Source organism: Lithobates pipiens, unplaced genomic scaffold (assembly GCF_037356315.1).
Source record: "Lithobates pipiens isolate NorthernLeopardFrog02 unplaced genomic scaffold, aLitPip1_a1.2 Scaffold_13, whole genome shotgun sequence".
Lineage (NCBI taxonomy): Eukaryota > Metazoa > Chordata > Amphibia > Anura > Ranidae > Lithobates > Lithobates pipiens.
Genome location: NW_027507718.1, coordinates 395,883,028 through 395,901,548, shown reverse-complemented (window position 1 = coordinate 395,901,548; position 18,521 = coordinate 395,883,028). Strand labels below are relative to the sequence as shown.

The 18,521-nt window shown below is 41.0% G+C and overlaps 1 protein-coding gene across 4 annotated transcripts in view; it reads right to left on the bottom strand.

The window, feature by feature from the left end:
- Positions 1–14,888, bottom strand: part of FRG1 (FSHD region gene 1) — a 65,019-nt gene extending 50,131 nt beyond the window's left edge. Inside the window, exons 1-6 of one of the 4 annotated variants that reach the window (XM_077477367.1) lie at positions 14,751–14,888; positions 11,448–11,536; positions 5,917–5,984; positions 5,272–5,394; positions 2,881–2,938; positions 1,613–1,727 (exon numbers count right to left, since the gene is read on the bottom strand). In XM_077477367.1, the coding sequence (XP_077333493.1) occupies positions 1,613–1,727; positions 2,881–2,938; positions 5,272–5,394; positions 5,917–5,984; positions 11,448–11,509 (426 nt within the window). In that variant the 5' untranslated portion in view covers positions 11,510–11,536; positions 14,751–14,888. The other 3 variants (XM_077477368.1, XM_077477369.1, XM_077477366.1) reach the window with 3 other exon arrangements.
- Between the last annotated feature and the right edge of the window lie 3,633 nt (positions 14,889–18,521).

Sequence of the window (18,521 nt, the reverse complement as noted above, 5' to 3'; positions counted from 1 at the left end):
TGTCTACTTTCCAAAATGGGGTCATTTGGGGGGGCTGTACTGCTCTGCCATTTTAGCACCTCAAGAAATTAGAGTCATAAACTAAAAGCTGCGTAAATTCCAGAAAATGTACTCTAGTTTGTAGATGCTATAACTTTTGCGCAAACCAATAAATATATGCTTTTTTTTACCAAAGATATGTGGCTGAATACATTTTGGCCTAAATGTATGACTAAAATTGAGTTTATTGGATTTTCTTTATAACAAAAAGTAGAAAATAGATTTTTTTTTCAAAATTTTCAGTTTCTTTTTCAACTTCAATTTATATCGCAAAAAAAAAAAAAATTGCAGAGGCAATCAAATACCATCACTACATGGTTTTTGTAAATCTGAAGGAAAAAATCAGCAGAAAATCTGATAGTGTGTATGGGGCATTAGAAAAATCTATGTATCTTCGTGTCAGGTTTATTATTTGCAAAGTGTAGAGGGCAGCCACCGTTGGTTCCCTCATTTACAAGTATTTGTGTTTTGCTCCCTTTTGTAACCATGTACATCTATTTGGTTCTGCTTCTTATAGCACTTTCTGTATTGTCTGTAAAAATGCATCACACAGACATCACATGTGGTTCACAGTGTAAATATCACATGGTTGATGATTAAAACAGGCACATCTAAATATGCAGACATCTGGGGTAAAGCTATCCACATAGACCGTCCTCCACACTGCCATCAACATCATTCCTTCCACGCTGTGCTCCACGATCGCTTCAAGCCTAGTTTTCAGAGCGCTCTACTGCAGGGTAGCCTTCCCGGTCACGATTACAGACTGACAGCGGTGAGAGCCGGTGGTGCAGATTACAGTCTGCGTGGACATGAATGCTTGCCTACTTAGAGGTGCCTGCTTTAATCATAAACCATGTGAGTTGCTAAATGTTGTACCTTCATTAAATGTAACCATATTGCTACACTTTGAGGCGCCTCTCTTACTTTAGCCTAAAAGAAGTTACATTTTTTTTCATAATATCACAGTTCCTCCCTGTGACATGGACACAGCCCCTCTCACTATAGTAGCACTGAAGTCATATCGAATGGTTACAAATCTCACTGAAGTAGTGGTTGAAGACAGGCTTTAAATTGCACTACTTTAAATCTACCCGGTGTGAACACATGCTTCTACAAAGTTGCTACTCATATTAAAAGACAAAAAGAATTCTAAAAGATTGTGCTCGCATTGTAAAACAGTCGCAGACCAAGTTACTCGTAATCCAAGGTTTTACTGTCCAAACCACAACACTACCTGCCTGGAGTTTGCATGTTCTCCCTGTGCCCGCGTGGGTTTCCTCCGGGCACTGCAGTTTCCTCCCACACTCCAAAGACATGCAGGTACGTTAATTGGCTTCTGTCCAAAATTGGCCCTAGTATATGAATGGGGACCTTGGATTGTGGGCTCCTTTAGGGTAGGGACCAACGTGAGGGTGCAATGTACAGGGATAGGGGTAGACACTCACTCAGGTTGAACTGGATGGACTAGTGTCTTTATTCAACCTTACTAACTATGAAACTATGTACTTTGAAGCACATAGATAACACCTGCAAATTACTGATTGACTGCCGTTAATAATAGTGCACTTACTTCTTGAAATACAGGCTCCCACTGTTCTCTAGCACCAATAGCATCTGCACGGCCCATAACCAGTCCATCTGAACTAATACCAAGGTACTTTCCATAACCAGACTTTAGTGCAATCCTTTAAGAGACAAGACTCATTAAAATGCATTCAAAATCAAGACCAAGTTCAGAATGATAATGTTGCAGGGCTGACATTTGTGCACAAAATAACAAATTTGTATTGTAAGTAAAGCAAGTATATGGTCTCTTTGTAATATCAGAATGTATGAAGCCACTTAAAGAGGGCCTGTTCTTTGCCCATGCATGGAAAAGTAACATGTTCACTTTATTGGTGGCCCCACTAGCACAATATACTTACCTTACCTTCTGTTAAGCTCCCAGTAGAGAAGAAAAAATAATGGTTCCTAGATGTATGTAGTAGGGCGTGGACTTCAATGACTGGCTGCTTAGGCACCTAACAATGTCACATGGGGTTTGGAAATAAATTCTCAGCCCTGTAAGTTTCAAGTAGTGACACAAGGCTTCTTTTCTTCACTGACAGAGACTGTGCATAAAAGAAGTAAGCTATGTGCTGTTGTTAAAATCAGCATTATAGTAAACCTGCTGCTTTACCCTGCATGGGAAAAGTACAGGCCTACTTGAAGTGCAGTGTGATATTACAAAACCACCATATAGATGCCATAGAAAAAAAATACAATGGTTTACTTTCAATAACATTTTTAGCAAGGAATACAGGTGGTTGCTATTACCTGGCTGTCTCTGGATTTAGTTCTGAGTCACTAAACAATTATGTAACAAGTTAAAGAATAAGCCCACGTTTACAAAAAAAAAATCGAATAAATGCACATCTTTTTGCAGGTAAAAAAAATATGCATTTATAATTTTTTGTTAGGAATCTGTAAACCATTACACCCACAAATAGTGGGTGTAATGCCATGGTCCTGCAGACTATCTGTGTAGCTGTCGGCCCGTATCTCTGATATGGGCAGGCAGTTATACAATGACAGGAAGCGCAATGAACTACTTAGAGTGCTCAATAGCACCATTGTAATTCATTGAGAACTACAAGCTGACACCTGCAAAGTTTGTAGTCCTCTAACAGTTACAGAATACTGTTTTTTTTTTAGATTGTGACAGCGAACTGGGGGAGAAGACCTTCTCACGGATTACATAGTTCTCCTTAAAATTTTTATAAGATTAGGCCAGATGCTATATTGCATATTCATAACAAACACCCACCTCCAATTTATGCACCATAACCAGCTCATTACCTGTTATCTGACAATTTTATTGCTGTAAATTGTTCTGGTGGAGCTGGACCAGAATCATCTAGAAAGAAAGGCAAAAAGTGGCTTGTTAACTCACGTGATGATCAATGTGGTCTACAAAGACAGACAGACAATGATTTCTTATGAGAGAGAGGGATTACACACACATTTTCATAAACGCACATAAAGGCTAAATTAAACTTAAAAAAATAAAAATAAATAATAAATGCACAGATTTTTTGAGGGTAAAAAAAATGCGCATTCTTTTTTTTCCTGGAGCTTGCAGAGCAGCTCAACCCCATTACCTCCCATACAGGCAAACAGTTGTGGAGCGTGAAGATCAATGAAATAAGAGAGTGCTCACCAGCATCCTGAGCCATCTGCTGTAGTGGAAGACTGTAGTTATGGTTCATTAATTTACAGATTGCTGGGAATGAATGAGGCTGCCATGTGGGCAGAGCCCAACACACCCACACTCTTTTAAATTGCAACAGCGGGTATGGGGGAGAAGATTCCCTACCGCTGTCATGGCAGGAGATTGGAGTGGTGCATGCAGGTGCTCTATGGTAATATGTGACATGTTAACCCCCAAATACGTATGTAACACATAATATGTTACCAAAGGTGAACTTATCCTTTAATGAAATACAGTGACAAATAGCAAGCAATCAGCACCCATTATTCTCATTGCACTAAACTGTTCAAAGGTAAAATCTGATTGAATTTATATATAAATATGATAGCGGACGGATACTTTTGTGAAGTGCTTATGGAGTTTTTTGCTTTATTCAACTAAAGAGTGGAAAGAGAATTTTTTTTTTTTAACCTATCATACTTACCTAGGTGGATCCGATGCTGCATCTGTTCCCCGGCATCTCTGCACTGAGAACCGAGTCATCGAACACTGCCGATGGCTTGGTTCTCTTAACTCCCTGAGCGGAGAGCTGCTGCCTATCACTCAGCAGCTCTCCTCTCTGCTCCTCCCCACTCATTGGAGCGCTGAGCTGTGGAGAGGCTGAGACAGAAATCAGTCCAGGCACCGGGCAGATCCAGACTTTATTGTCGGGATAATGCCGTGCTTGGACAGATTCCAGTGACATCAGCAGAGAGCGGACATCAGACTACTTGCACTCCTGTGACCCAAAGGAGAAGTACAGCCAAACAAGCTTAGGCTGGACTTCTCCTTTAATTAAGATGAGGTGTATTTGAATTCACCTTTAAATGATGAATCCATGCCTACCATTGGAATAAAAATACTGAAGGTAATTTTAACTAGGTTGTAGATCATGCATACACAAGTATTGTTTTTCCAAGTCAAGTTGAAAAGGCTATGTGGTGACAAGGATTTCCTGTTAGCCCTATGAAGCACAGTTCATATTCTTGCCAAAGATATCCTCATGCAATTACTTGATCTTTGGTTGTGACTGCAGATAAAACCGCAGCATGATGTGCCCTGTGCCACCTCATGAATCAACTGAAATCAGGCATGAGCTGTCTCCTCCTTCCACTGCCATGTAGCACAATATCTGTTGATCCTGCCAATGAAGTTCACCTAATGCAGCTTCCTGTGAGTAGATGCACTGCTCCTGAATTCTGAAGAGTTGATACTGTGCACTTGGCTATCTGCATTGTCACTGATGATTCATAAGCCTGTAGCTTGTCAATCAGTACATGGCCACACCTAGTCCTTCCCGCACCTTTTGGACTGACACTATCTGGGAAGGTAAAGGAAGTTTTCTGTTTACTTTATGAGGCTTGTGTATCATATTTCAGCTGGATTTGGGACTTGTTTAGAGACTGTCATGCCTTTCGTTGTACTTTAATGTGTATAAATGTTTCATGTGAATATATATGTATATATTCCAATTGTATGTGCCAAATGCACACACGTACCGAAACAAAGCTTGTGCCACACATTAGGTATTGTTGAGCATGTCAGAGCAAGAGCAATAATTCCAGGGCCTTCATTTACTGTTAATTCTGAACTGATAAACTGTATAAGCCTTTAAAGTGTCACCTATGGACAAATTTGGCTATCATTGTTTTGTCATTTTTACAGGTGTGTGTGATTTTGAGGCTGGACATAGCTGATATATATTTACTCGATGCAACTTTTTCTTTTATATTTTACCAAAAAAAAGTTATATTATATTGAGTCTGTATACACTAAACAATCTGATTATATTTTTTGCTGAAAATATAGATTGGATAAACAGTAGTCCATTTATTGTATGAAATAAGGAAGCAACTTTCATTATTTTATTCTATAGGGTCTCTATTTTCATGAAATATATTTTTGGGGGTATTTCTTCTGGTGCAAATTGTGCATTTTAACATGTGAGAAAATAATAATAATAATAAAAAAATCCTACAATAAAGGGGTTAAATACTCACCTGTGTGTGGAGCACCTATAGTAAATAAACCATTGTCAAGGGCATGGATATAAGCTCCTTTGTCCATTTCAATGGCTACCATCCCTGAAATGTCACCAAAACATTTGACTGTCCACCAATTTCCTGAAATACAGAGATAAGTTACTTTAATAGAGAACTTAAAGGAGAAGTGTATGTTTAAATTACATTAGCTCTTTCAATATATCCAGGAAGAGCAAACCACTTTGCAAACAATCTTCTACCTAAGCCTTTTCTTTCTGTATACTTTGATAATTGTAACCACATGCCCAAGCCAGTGTAAACATTGTGTTCACATTCGGTTTTTCTGCAGTTTGCAATTCAGACAAAGAATTAGCTAGACACAAATTGGGCTTTGCAGAGATTAGTACACAAGCAGCAACAAATGTATGGTCCAAAAGAGGATTTGCTATTCTCAAATTTGAAAACAGATCTACTTTCCTCTTTTGACCCCTTACAGTATTTAGTATACAAACCCCCCCACCCCCACAGCCATGACCTCACAACTTGTGTGTTAGCAGAGGAGGTTAGCATTCACTAGCATGACTAGCAGTGACTGGTGTATTTCTACATACGCTTGTCAGCAGAAAAGAGTACAAAAATAAGTTAGTAACCCGACAGACTTACCAACAATATCCAGTTTATTCTCTTCTGAATCATCTAGCTTTCTTTTCTTATTTTTGTGCTTCTTCTTACTAGAAAGAAAAGTTGTTTTTTTAAAGAATATTCATATTGAAGTCCCTGTCAGCTTCTTATTGCTGGGCAGATGCTTCCTCTCAATTTCTCCAGAGAATTTCTGCTGAGCATTGCAATAGAAACTGATAACTGATGTGATATCTAAAATAATACTGTTGTCACTGGAAGGAGTGGTGGGAGGAAATCTTCCAACGGGGACACCTGGTTCCAGTGACATTTTCTAGGACTTTTTACACAAATTTTAGACTTACTCTCACATCACATCCCCTTACTTCTTGTCTATACGTCTTATAGACAAGAAGAAAGGGGACACCTTTTCAGTAGAAGCAAAGACAGGCTGCAGTAAGGAAGGGTTAGACCTTCTGTCAGGTTCTTATTGCTACATTAGGGTCACTGAAGATGAAAAGTTAAAGCCATTACTTTCAAAAGTTAAAAAATAGAAAATCTTTGTTGTTAAATAATAACAAAATACATAAAAGCACTGAAGGAATAGCCCTGCACTAAACTATAGCAAAAAAAAAAAAAAACGATTTAAAAGAGGCACAAGCACAAATCCCCAACCCCCAATCACTCCCGGCCAGAAGAGCGGTACACACACTAGATGCTGAACAGTAACCATGTCTACATACTAGTAGGGCCCGATGGTTTTTAGTGATGTCGGTTCTGTCATTGTGACAGTTTAAAATAATTTGCAAAGTTGTTTTTAACAATAAACCTGAGGGTATTACTCTATGAGAAGCTTTCTTTTCCATACATCACATGCTACACATTACTCATCCCCGGAAGCCCCAGAGCTATTATTGAAGGATAACCACTACAGAGGAGGTAGTAGAGGACACCAGAGGACATTGCATTGGGTTTGGTCCACATCAAAGACCTACAGTAGACTCTTTCTGCTATATGGCAAAGGAGTTCAACACATCTGGTGAGTTTGAATTTTTACACCCCCCCCCCCCACCAGGAGGATGTATTGACATTGTTGGGACATGGAGCTCTACAGCACTTTTTTTCACAAAAATAATCTATTGCACTAATATCACTATATGCACTTTAATCATTGTCACTTTATATTCTTTTATGTATCATTATTGTATTTGGTTTACACATATTATGCACGCAGGCAAGTAATGTAATCAATCATTGCAATATTTATCCATCCACAATTGTAGACACGTAACCTTAAGAGGTATTAGTATAAAGGAGTAGCATGCGCCGTTTATCTTACCCCAGTTGTTGGGACAATTTTGGACAGCAACAGCCAGCCATACTGTTATATAATACCAAGGTGCGAGTGTCATATTACTTCAAACAAATCCCCATATATTTTTTTCCATTAACATAAATATTTGAATAGTCTATACTTGTAGAGTCCATGTGTTATTACACTCTGAGGTACTTCCCTTTCCACTCAATTCATAGGTTTTTATTGCTGTCTGTGTCATAGCTAGGTAGATCCAGCCTCTGTCAGCACCACCTGGATTGATAAACTTCAAATGAAAAAATCCAAATTATTGTCTGAACAGAGACTACATCGGATAGGATGCAGCAGGTGCTGTGGCTGTCTGAATACAATAGTCAGCAGGGAGGATTGCTCCGACCATGTGCTGTTTAGCATTGATGGAGGAATCTATGAGTAATCCAAGCTAGGGCTGCAACTAACGATTATTTTTATAATCGATTAGTTGGCCGATTATTGTTTCGATTAATCGGTTAATAACCTTAAAAAAAAAGTGTGTCAAATTGACGTTCATTTTCAACCACAGTGACAGGAAAATTTGGAAATCATAGAAAACTTCTTAGTCAAAAGGAATTCTCAGACGGTGTTTGTGGTTTTCGTTCAGAAATTACATTCATTTTAAAAACAGAATGTAAAAAACAAGTGAAAATTTCAAACAAAATTCTTTCATTCAGCGAATGTACAAAGATTTTTCGTCTGAATATTCTCATCTGAAAATTGATCGGTGTGGCCAGCATAAGGCTCGGTATACACCTATGCAGTTTGCTTTTGATCTGTTTCTGCCGTGCTTTTTGCAGTACGTTTTGATTTTTGCGCATGTGATTTTAATGCAATTCGCATTTTTGCATTTTTTTGGGCAGATTAAAAAACACAAATTGCTGCAAAAACGCATTACATGCTTTTTCTGCAGCTTCTCCATTGAAGTATGTTGAACCAATAAAGCACCATTTTGCGTTGAAAGTCCCTGACCCTTTCAGATGTGAACGTGTCTCATAGAAAACCATGTAAATGAACTGTAGTGCATTTCTGCAAAAAGCACCAATAAACACATAGCTGTGAACCAGGTCTAAGACGTTTAGTAACATAATGGGGTTAAAAAAATTAAAATGAGCCCTTTATAGTAGAAAAAAAGCAGATAATCACTACTGTAGGGGTTTATTTTTTTACTGTAGAACAGTGAAAGTAATATTTTTACAGTAGCCATTATTTTCTCTTTTTGTACTATCAAGAGCTCATTTTAGTTTTTTTTAACACCATTATTTTACTGGCCGATTAATCGATTATGAAAATAGTAATCAATTAATTTCATAATCGATTAGTTGTCGATTAATCGATTAGTTGTTTCAGTCCTAATCCAAGCATGTGTGGCTAGCCAAAATTATAAATCAAAAAACATTAGAGATGTTACAAGAACAAAAAGATGAAGGTAAATCTTACAATGGAGACACCTGTTCTGGTGATAACTAATACAAGCAGTCCCCGGGTTGTAAACAAGAAGGGGTCTGTAGGTTTGTTCCTAAGCTGAATTTGTACGTAAGCTGGAACAGGTAAATTCTTTTAAGTGCAACTCCAGCCCAAAAAATAATTGAAAAGTTTTTTTGGACAGCATAGGGAAGGGTTAACACCCCTGTACTGTTTGTTTTGCTGTATGTGCCTTCGTTCAGAAGATTTCACCTCACTTTCTGTGCCTGTGGCAATTCAATTTAGAAAATTTTGGGGTGTTGTGGAAACAAGGATTAGTGATATAGCTTCAGTGGAGACACCTTCACATAATAACTCTTATAGGAGTGAGTTTCCCTTCCTAGGGGTATATTTCCTCCCAATTCCTGTTATCTCCCTCCATTTGTAAGTATTAGCCCTTGTACACACGGTCGGAGATTCCGACGGAATGTGTCCTATCGGACCGTTTTGTCGGATATTCCGACTGTGTGTGGTCTGCATCGGACCGTTTCCGTCGGAATATCCGACGGACCAACTTTTCCAACTTGCCGGTAAAATTTTCCAACAAAATGCTCCTATCAGACATACTCCGATCATGTGTAGCCTACTCCGACGGACAAAGTGCCACGCATGCTCGGATCAAATTCCTAGACCAAAGCTATTGCCTACTAGCCTGAACGTAGTCCCGTCGTAACGAAATAACGTCATCACGTTATGTACAATCGTATTTTCCGACAACTTAGTCCGACCGTGTGTATGCAACATCACTTCCGGACCTCTTCCGGAATTAATCCGTCTGAATTACTCCAACGGATTTGGTTGTCGGAATCTCTGACCGTGTGTACAAGGGCTTAGTAGTACTAGTATGCAAGTTGGATGTTTGTAACATGGGGACTGCCTGTACAGGGATTCCCTTCACTTCCTCTGACTTCCTGTTGAATCTCCTAGACAGAAAGTACAGGGAAATCTCTACAACAGGACTCGGGCAGCAAAAAATAAAGACAGGAGGTTTTAATTCTCTACTTATCTATTCAACATTTAGAAAGTTTTAAACATTCCTTATAGGTTATACCTTGGCCACAAACATTCCTTTTTCCTCAGGGAAGAACTGACATTAAAAATATACAAAATAGATGCAGCGCTAGTGAAAATAATGATCGATTAATCAAGTGATAAGAAAGTGAAAGCAGAGTCCCATTGAAATTCAAGTCCATTAATAACAACGGGTTAACACCCATCTGTGTGAATGAAGACGATAGGTATAGTGGAGAAAATCTTGATTAATCAATCAGTTTCACTAGCGCTGCATCTATTTTCTATATTTTATCTGTTTGTGTTTTTGTATTAGACTTTAAAGTGGTTGTACACCCTGTACAATCACTTTTACCTACAGGTAAGCCTATATTAAGGCTTACCTGTAGGTGCTTGAAATATCTCCTAAACCTCCACAGTTTAGGAGATATTTATTAAAAAGCCGAGCGCAGATGACATATGCGCCCGTTAGAAAGTTGTTCCGTTTCTAATAGGGGTCATGCAGTGACTGGCGGCTCCCGCGTGCATGCGTGGGAGTGACGTCACGTGACTCTGGCCAGTCACAGGGCCGTAGTTCGTGGCCCAGGAAGGAAGAGGGGCGAAGATGGACGCTCCCTGCTAATGGGGACAGCGGAGACATTGTGGGTTTTGATGTCAGGTAAGTGACACATAATGGGCTACTATGCGATGCATAGTAGCCCATTATGCTTTATCTTTGCAGGGAAATAAAGAGGAAGTAAAACCCACCAGGGTTTACTTCCTCTTTAAGGTGCTGGCAGCTGTGTATATTTATATTCACATATATTAATTTTATTTTATTTTTTAAGTGTAATGTTGGCCTTTGGGCTCCTTTTTTACAAGAACTGACATTACAAGAGAAATATACAGTAAATACTTTTGATTTCTAAATCATTTCTCCACCAGTTTTCTGCCAATATCAGCTGGTCAAATGCAGCATAGAAACGTTCATTTAATTTCTTTGTTCAGTACATCATGATTTTGTACAATAGATCTTTAATAGGAGAAATAACCTGCAGATATTCCTACCTAAAGCCTGGTACACACAATGAGATTATCAGACGAATGATCATCCGTTTTTTGCCTCCTAGTCTCATAACGAAATTTAAGAGGTTACTATTACTAAAGTTACAAAAGTTATTGTATGACAGAATACAACTTTCAAGGGATGTATTATATTGTATTTTTGGATGAACACTGCACTGATTAAATGTAAATCGTACGATCTGGTATCGTGCGAGAAAAAATTTTGTGCTTGTCCCATTGGATAATTTTGCATGACTTATCTTGATTGGCTCTCAAAAGCATATTCGAAAGCGGTATTTTTGGTATAATTTTTGGATCGTGTGTACTAGGCTTAAAAGAAACTCACTTGGTGTTCCAGTATAACACAGAAAATACAGCATTCGAGGAGTACCATAAATACCAGTAAATAGGATCTAAAGATGCAGATAAGATCTCTGCTCCAGTGGGAGCATGAAGGAACAAAACATCTTCAGTCATTGTTTCTTCAGAAAAGAGGGAGTAAATGAAAAAAAAAAAAAGCAAAGCAGATGGTCTAACATTTTTATCCCACTTCTTAAGGAAAACATTCCAAACAATTTGTATCAACTAAAAGAAAAAAAAATCAAACAGAAAACTTTAGGCATCACGATGCAGTGTAGTGGTTTACATTACATCTCTATAGAACATCTGGATAGATATTAAGCAATTACAAATTGGCACAATGTCTTACTTCTTATCTTTCATTCCCTTCAGCACCAGCTTGGTGGATTTTACGTTAGAATATTCAGCCATGGTGACAGCGATAGAGACACAACTGCTCTAAAAAAGAAATAAATAAGTAAAAATAACAGTATATTTGTAAATACAGCTCTGTAAATTAACTTGTCAAGCTCGGTTCACATAGGTGCGATGCAGGAACGCAGCAAATTCCTGCATCGGACCTGACTCGCAAAGCAGTTCACACTGCCATATACAAACTGCTGGGGGTGTCAATACAAAGTTAATGACACCCCCATTTTAGTTTGCATATCTCAATTCGGACAAGTGTTCACACCCATGTGATCCGATTCTGATGGGGACCAAAAAAAGGGTCCTGTGCGAGTTTGGTCAGAATGTGATGCAAATTCCTCCATACTGTCTGTGTGGCTGAAATTGCATTGCATGTGATTTGCAGTGTGGTGCGAATCACCTGCGATCTTGCACAGCACATGTGAACCGAGCCAAAGGGTCATAACTTGTGCATATGTGAAACATTTCGAATTATTTTCTGTGACAATTGGTGCAGATCCAGGCATCATAACACTGAAAAATGTGGACTAATCATTCCATAGCCTGACCTGTACAATATTTAAAGTAGAGTTTAATCTCAACAGGATGACTTTCAGTTAGCTAAAGCTCTGTGTATCATAAAACAGTGCCATGTTTTTCATACAGTACTGTTTCACCTGTTTTTTTTCCTTCTTTACATCAAAGCACTGCTGATCTTCATGGAAATTCCTACCCACATGAACTTGTTCCATCTGCGTGTGTGAAGCTCAGTGTGTGGACAGGCAGGTAAGAAACAAATGCAAAAGAGACCTAGTACATCTTGTCTGTATTTAAAATCCTGCCTGTTCCCAACTTTTTTTTTTTTTGCTCTATTTTTGTTTATATCGCAAAAAATAAAAATCGCATGCGCTGAAGATCAGGTGTATCGTGCCGGACCTTCAGAGCTTCTTGCTGGAAAGGAGGGCTCTGGCATGCCTTTTGCCTTTGAGTGACATCATTGTGGCCACTCACTGCACTGGAGCCTGCAAACCCGGAAGAAAGGCGGGGGGGGGGGGGGGGGGGAACATGTCAGCCCCCCTCAGCGGTGAGCTTCATTCTAAGGTATGTATTTCAGCAGGGGCTTCGTTCTAAGGTATTTCATAATGTGCTTGTATGTGGTGCACACTAGCACATTATGCCATGCTCTTGCAGGGTTTTTTTTCCTGTGGTTTACTTCTGCTTTAAGAGAAGCTGTTCATCAGATTGACTTCTCTTTTGCAGGAACGGCCATAGGAGGTCAATTTTGAAAATCTTCCTGATGATGCATTATTCATGCGAAACACGTTGAAGCTGGTTGTGCAATGCTGACGTCTTTTCCTGCCCAACGTACCGCATTGAAATTGAGGCTTGAACCCTGTAGAAATTACAACCATTAAAGGCCATTACTGGAACACTGGATAGACTCAATGCCGGTCTGAGGAACACATACATGTGAGTGCAAACTTTTATATGATCTTTTAACAATTAAAGTGTGGAATTTTACATAATGATGGCCATTTTTGTTTTTTGAGAACCATAATAATGGGAGGAGCATAAGAAAATAGTCTGGAATCTGGTGAAAACATATCTACTTACCTGCTTGGAGGATTAAAGAAAGGCATTACACAGGCTTGTTTATTATTGCTTTGTGGTAAGTACATAGATTGGACGGTGGAGGTGAATCACGATACGATTGTATTGGAAGTCATCTTTTGTTCAGCACATTGGCTTAATTCATTGGGACTTAATTTATACAATTGGGACTTTTTTGATTTGCAAACATGCTTTTTGATGGAAATTACTAGCACATGTTAAATAAGACATTTATATGACAAAGTTGGAATTTTAATGCACTGTTTGATATATATATTTAAAGGGCTAATGGAGCTACACATACTTACTTTTTTTTTTTTTTTTTTACAAATGTTTCACTGACAGTGGTGATTATTAGCTGCAGCACAGCCTACATTGTAAGATACATTTCACTGGCATTTGTTTTGTGCCGGCGGCACATATTAAATTTTGATCCATCAATGGCCAACTTAATGTTGACAGGGGTGCTTACAATTATCAGCTTTTATCTATGCAAAAACCTTTATCCCAAAAGGAACACAACATTTACTGTAAATGCTGCTGTCCCCCCTGTGCAAACTCATGCAGAGTGTAGGTAATCTAAGGCTTGGTTCACACTTGTGCGATGCGGAACCCTGCAAATCCACTGCGGGTTCCCACATCGCACCGACTTGCAAAACCGGTCACACTGCCATATGTAAACTGCTGGGAGCGTCAATACATTGTTAATGACACCCCCATTTCAGCTCGCATATCGCACTGCGATCTGTCAGTTCGAACATGAATCGGATTTCACACCCATGCAATCCGATTCTGGTGCGGACCAAAAAAAAAGGGTCCAGTGCGAGTTTGGTCCGAATACAATGTGATATCAGCCATACTATCTGTATGGTTGAAATTGCATCGCACGGAAATTGCATGTGATTTGCACTGCGGTGCAGTGTGAATCACATGCGATATCGAAGAGCAAGCTAGTGTGAACTGCCACTGACAGAGAAGGTGTGTTACTGGTCAGATCACCAGGTGAAAACAGACGGGGAAAAAAGCCTGACTGGTAAGCTGAAATATATTATATTTTTGGTTTTGGGTTTAATAGTAAATTGAATAATCTAATAATAATAATAATCGTGTAAATTGTGTCCATATGAGTGGAGCTGCTTATAAGGATTGTTATAGGTAGTGCTGACATTATGATCACATCTGTATTGAATAGAGATAAGTGGCCCTATTCTGTATACACAAAGAAAGGAACAGGAGAAATTAACGGAGTTGATTCCAATGAGGGAGACAAGGAGAGTTCCTGGAAGCCATGTTGTGTAGATGAGCCCCTAGATGTGGTATACACACAGCCATAGATTGTCAGCTCTCAGTCCTAGCACAGCAGTACCTGTACGATGAGCACACAGCCATGTGTGACTGGTGAACATACTCGTATTGCTTATATGTACACAATGATGGGAACAGGGGGGACGCCTCTGGCTAATACAAACACACAGTGAAGATGAGGGGTATAACACACTTCCTCATGAATAACCTCCTAGACAAAGCCTGCCACTGTCCCTGGAACTCCCTGCTATCACCCACTGAGTACAGAGCACACAGGCAGGCGACCGGCATACTACCACTGAGCGCCCTACATCAAAACACACACATTGTACATAAACATCACCCTCACCTACTACTTCCGGCTCTCTCCACTCTACACCGGAAACTCCTCGCATCACATGACTAGCAGGCCAACAATCCCCAACCCTTGGACCACCGCCACTGAAAGGACAACTATACCTTTCCCTGGCAAACAACAAAGCATAGCGTAAAGTCCTCACCAGTGCAGCGCCCCTTGTGGTTTGGCTGGTAAAGAACGAACAGATTTTTTGTTATACCGTACTCGAGACGAGAACAGTGCCAATGTGAGCTCCTGCCTAACACTGACTGATCCTTGTGCACAGCTCATTTCCGCACACAGACTGTATATATTTTCTAGCTATTATCATTTGTTTTTTTATTATTGTAAGCCCTGTTGTTTTATTTAAAGGCCCTGTCCAGGATTATAATGCCTGCACCTGGCTGCATCCCTGGACTACAGTCCACCGTTCACCCGCTCTCCTGTACCCCTTGTGCACAGCTCACCCACACTCCTGTACCCGTTGTCCACAGCTCACCTGTACCCCTTGTGCACAGCTCACCCGCACTCCTGTACCCCTTGTGCACAGCTCACCTGTACCAATTGTGCACAGCACACCCACACTCCTGTACCCCTTGTGCACAGCTCACCTGTACCAATTGTGCACAGCACACCCACACTCCTGTACCCCTTGTCCACAGCTCACCTGCACTCCTGTACCCCTGTGCACAGCTCACCCGCACTCCTGTACCCTTGTGCACAGCACACCCACACTCCTGTACCCCTTGTCCACAGCACACCCACACTCCTGTACCCTTGTGCACAGCACACCCACACTCCTGTACCCCTTGTTCACAGCTCACCCGCACTCCTGTACCCCTTGTGCACAGCTTACCTGCACTCCTGTACCCTTGTTCACAGGTCACCCGCACTTCTGTACCCTTGTGCACAGCACACCCGCACTCCTGTACACTTGTCCACAGCACACCCGCTCTCCTGTACCCCTTGTGCACAGCTCACCCACACTCCTGTACCCGTTGTCCACAGCTCACCTGTACCCCTTGTGCACAGCTCACCCGCACTCCTGTACCCCTTGTGCACAGCTCACCTGTACCAATTGTGCACAGCACAGCACACCCACACTCCTGTACCCCTTGTCCACAGCTCACCCGCACTCCTGTACCCCTGTGCACAGCTCACCCGCACTCCTGTACCCTTGTGCACAGCACACCCACACTCCTGTACCCCTTGTCCACAGCACACCCACACTCCTGTACCCTTGTGCACAGCACACCCACACTCCTGTACCCCTTGTCCACAGCTCACCCGCACTCCTGTACCCCTTGTGCACAGCTTACCTGCACTCCTGTACCCTTGTTCACAGGTCACCCGCACTTCTGTACCCTTGTGCACAGCACACCCGCACTCCTGTACCCTTGTCCACAGCACACCCGCACTCCTGTACCCCTTGTGCACAGCTCACCTGCACCCCTGTACCCCTTGTGCACAGCTCACCCGCACTCCTGTACCCTTGTCCACAGCACACCCACACTCCTGTACCCCTTGTCCACAGCTCACCCGCACTCCTGTACCCCTTGTGCACAGCTTACCTGCACTCCTGTGCCCCTTATCCACAGCTCACCCGTACTCCTGTACCCTTGTCCACAGCACACCCACACTCCTGTACCCTTGTCCACAGCTCACCCGCGCTCCAGGCTGGATCATAAATACCGAAAAATCAAGGCAGTGCCCTATGCCCAGTTCCATTCTAGACCTTTATAACAGGACATCTTGTTGGTCTGGATCAGAAGATTATCCAATGTGCTTATCTCCTCTGGCAGGGAAAGGGAAAATCCTTTCTCCCAGTAACTTGGAGAGTACTGAGAGATGCCAGTCTCTCAGGCTGGGGAGCTACCCTAGAAGGGCTCATAGCTCAGGTGAAATGGTCATGGACAGAACAGATCCTGCCCATCATCATCCTGGAAATACGGGCAGTTCATCTGGCCCTACAATCCTGTACGGTGGATCTTCAGGACTGCCCTATCAGTGTTCAGTCCGACGATGCCACTGCAGTGGCCTATATAAACCACCAACGTGGTACCAGGAGTTGTTCAGCTCTGAAGGAGGTGAACCACGTACTAGCTTGGGCAGCGGGACATGTGCCGATTATATCGGCAGTCCATATCCCAGGAGTAAAGAACTGATTAGGCACTGATTAGGCAGATTATCTCAGCCATCAGCAGATCTGCCCAGGGGAATAGTCCTTTCACCCAGGGGTGTTCCAGGAAATTTGCCTGTCAGGACCAGCGGCTAGGGAGACCAGACACGTAGCTATACAAGGGAACTGAGACCAAACAAAGGATATATATATTAAAGTGATATTTATTTATAGTGAAACACAGCAAACCATGAACACAGCAAACAGTAAATGTGAACCTTTGCACGCCTCTGTTTTGAACCTGTTTTTAAAGTGTTTTATGTAAGCGTATAAGTTCGTTTTTGGCAAATTAAAATCATTGGTTTTACACTATCTGGAGCCTATGTTTTTCCCTATGTGATACTACGTTGAATTGGGAGTGACATTTGGAGCAACAGCCACAGCCCTATTGCGTGAGGGATTCGGGATCGCCTGAGGGGGAACCGTTACCCGGACATCCTTTGATTGTTTTTGCCTGTGGTGACCCTCTGTAACGGGGGGTCGCTTGGATCTGGTAAGGAGCCAATTCATTTATTCGGTGATGGGAAAAGCACATTATATTTCTGGAGAAGATTTCTAATTTGTGCACTTCTAATTCAGCCCTTACATGAAGTTTTTCTTCACCGGTGTTATGTACCATATGGACATTTTATAATTTTTTGGTTCACAACTATATGGACATTATATAGAGTGTCTCAGAATATATATTTTTTGACAATTTATTTCATGTAAAAAAATTGGAAACAAAATAATAATTTTTTCACTTTAGGGGTATATGTACAGAGATTTACACAATCTGTATTGCGTTTGGGTAATTCACATTATTGACACGTATTTGTGTCCCATTTTTGTATTTAATTTTATTTATTTGTACATATAATAGTATGCATTATATTTTTGAGGTGGTCTTAGAGACAATAAGACACTAAGACTCATATCGTGGGTTTGGCACATACACATACCCCATTCACTTTGGGCATTTGAGGTTAGCGCAGTTCTCTTTTTTTCCCTTTTTGTTCAGTGTATTTTTGGTGTACATTTGAATTGCTGCTTCCGACCAATATCATTCTTATTCCGTAGCGCAGTTTCTTCTTCTTTGCTTTTTTCTGTTTATTTTCCAATTATTAATTGCTGCTTCGGTTTTTTGGGTCACACCAACTTTTAGATCATGGATGTCTTTGAATTTCGGGCAAAAAGGGTTGTAGATACAACAGGGGTTTTTGACTCTACCCCACCTTCAGTGGTCTCCGATACGGGGGGTCTATTCTTGAGACTTAAGAATTTGACCACATCTGAGATCCATCTCCAATGGGACATTGCCTTCCTAGAAACTTATATTAGGGAGGCAATGGTCCCCAGGAGTTTGAGGTGGAATGTCAGTCCCCAACAAGGGGAGCCCGATTTAGAAGGCTGGTACAGATATTTTAATGAATCAGGGGTGAGTTTATTACGCTTTTTAGCTCAAAAAAAGAGCGAGAGAGTAGCCCGATTAGATATAGAGATTAAGGCCATTAGGGATTCCCTAATACCCCTCAGAGATAGTGAGGAGTACAAGGAATGTTCTAAGAACCTGCTGAAGGTGCTCGAAAAAGAAGAAAAGGATCAGAAAATTAAGAAAAAACGGA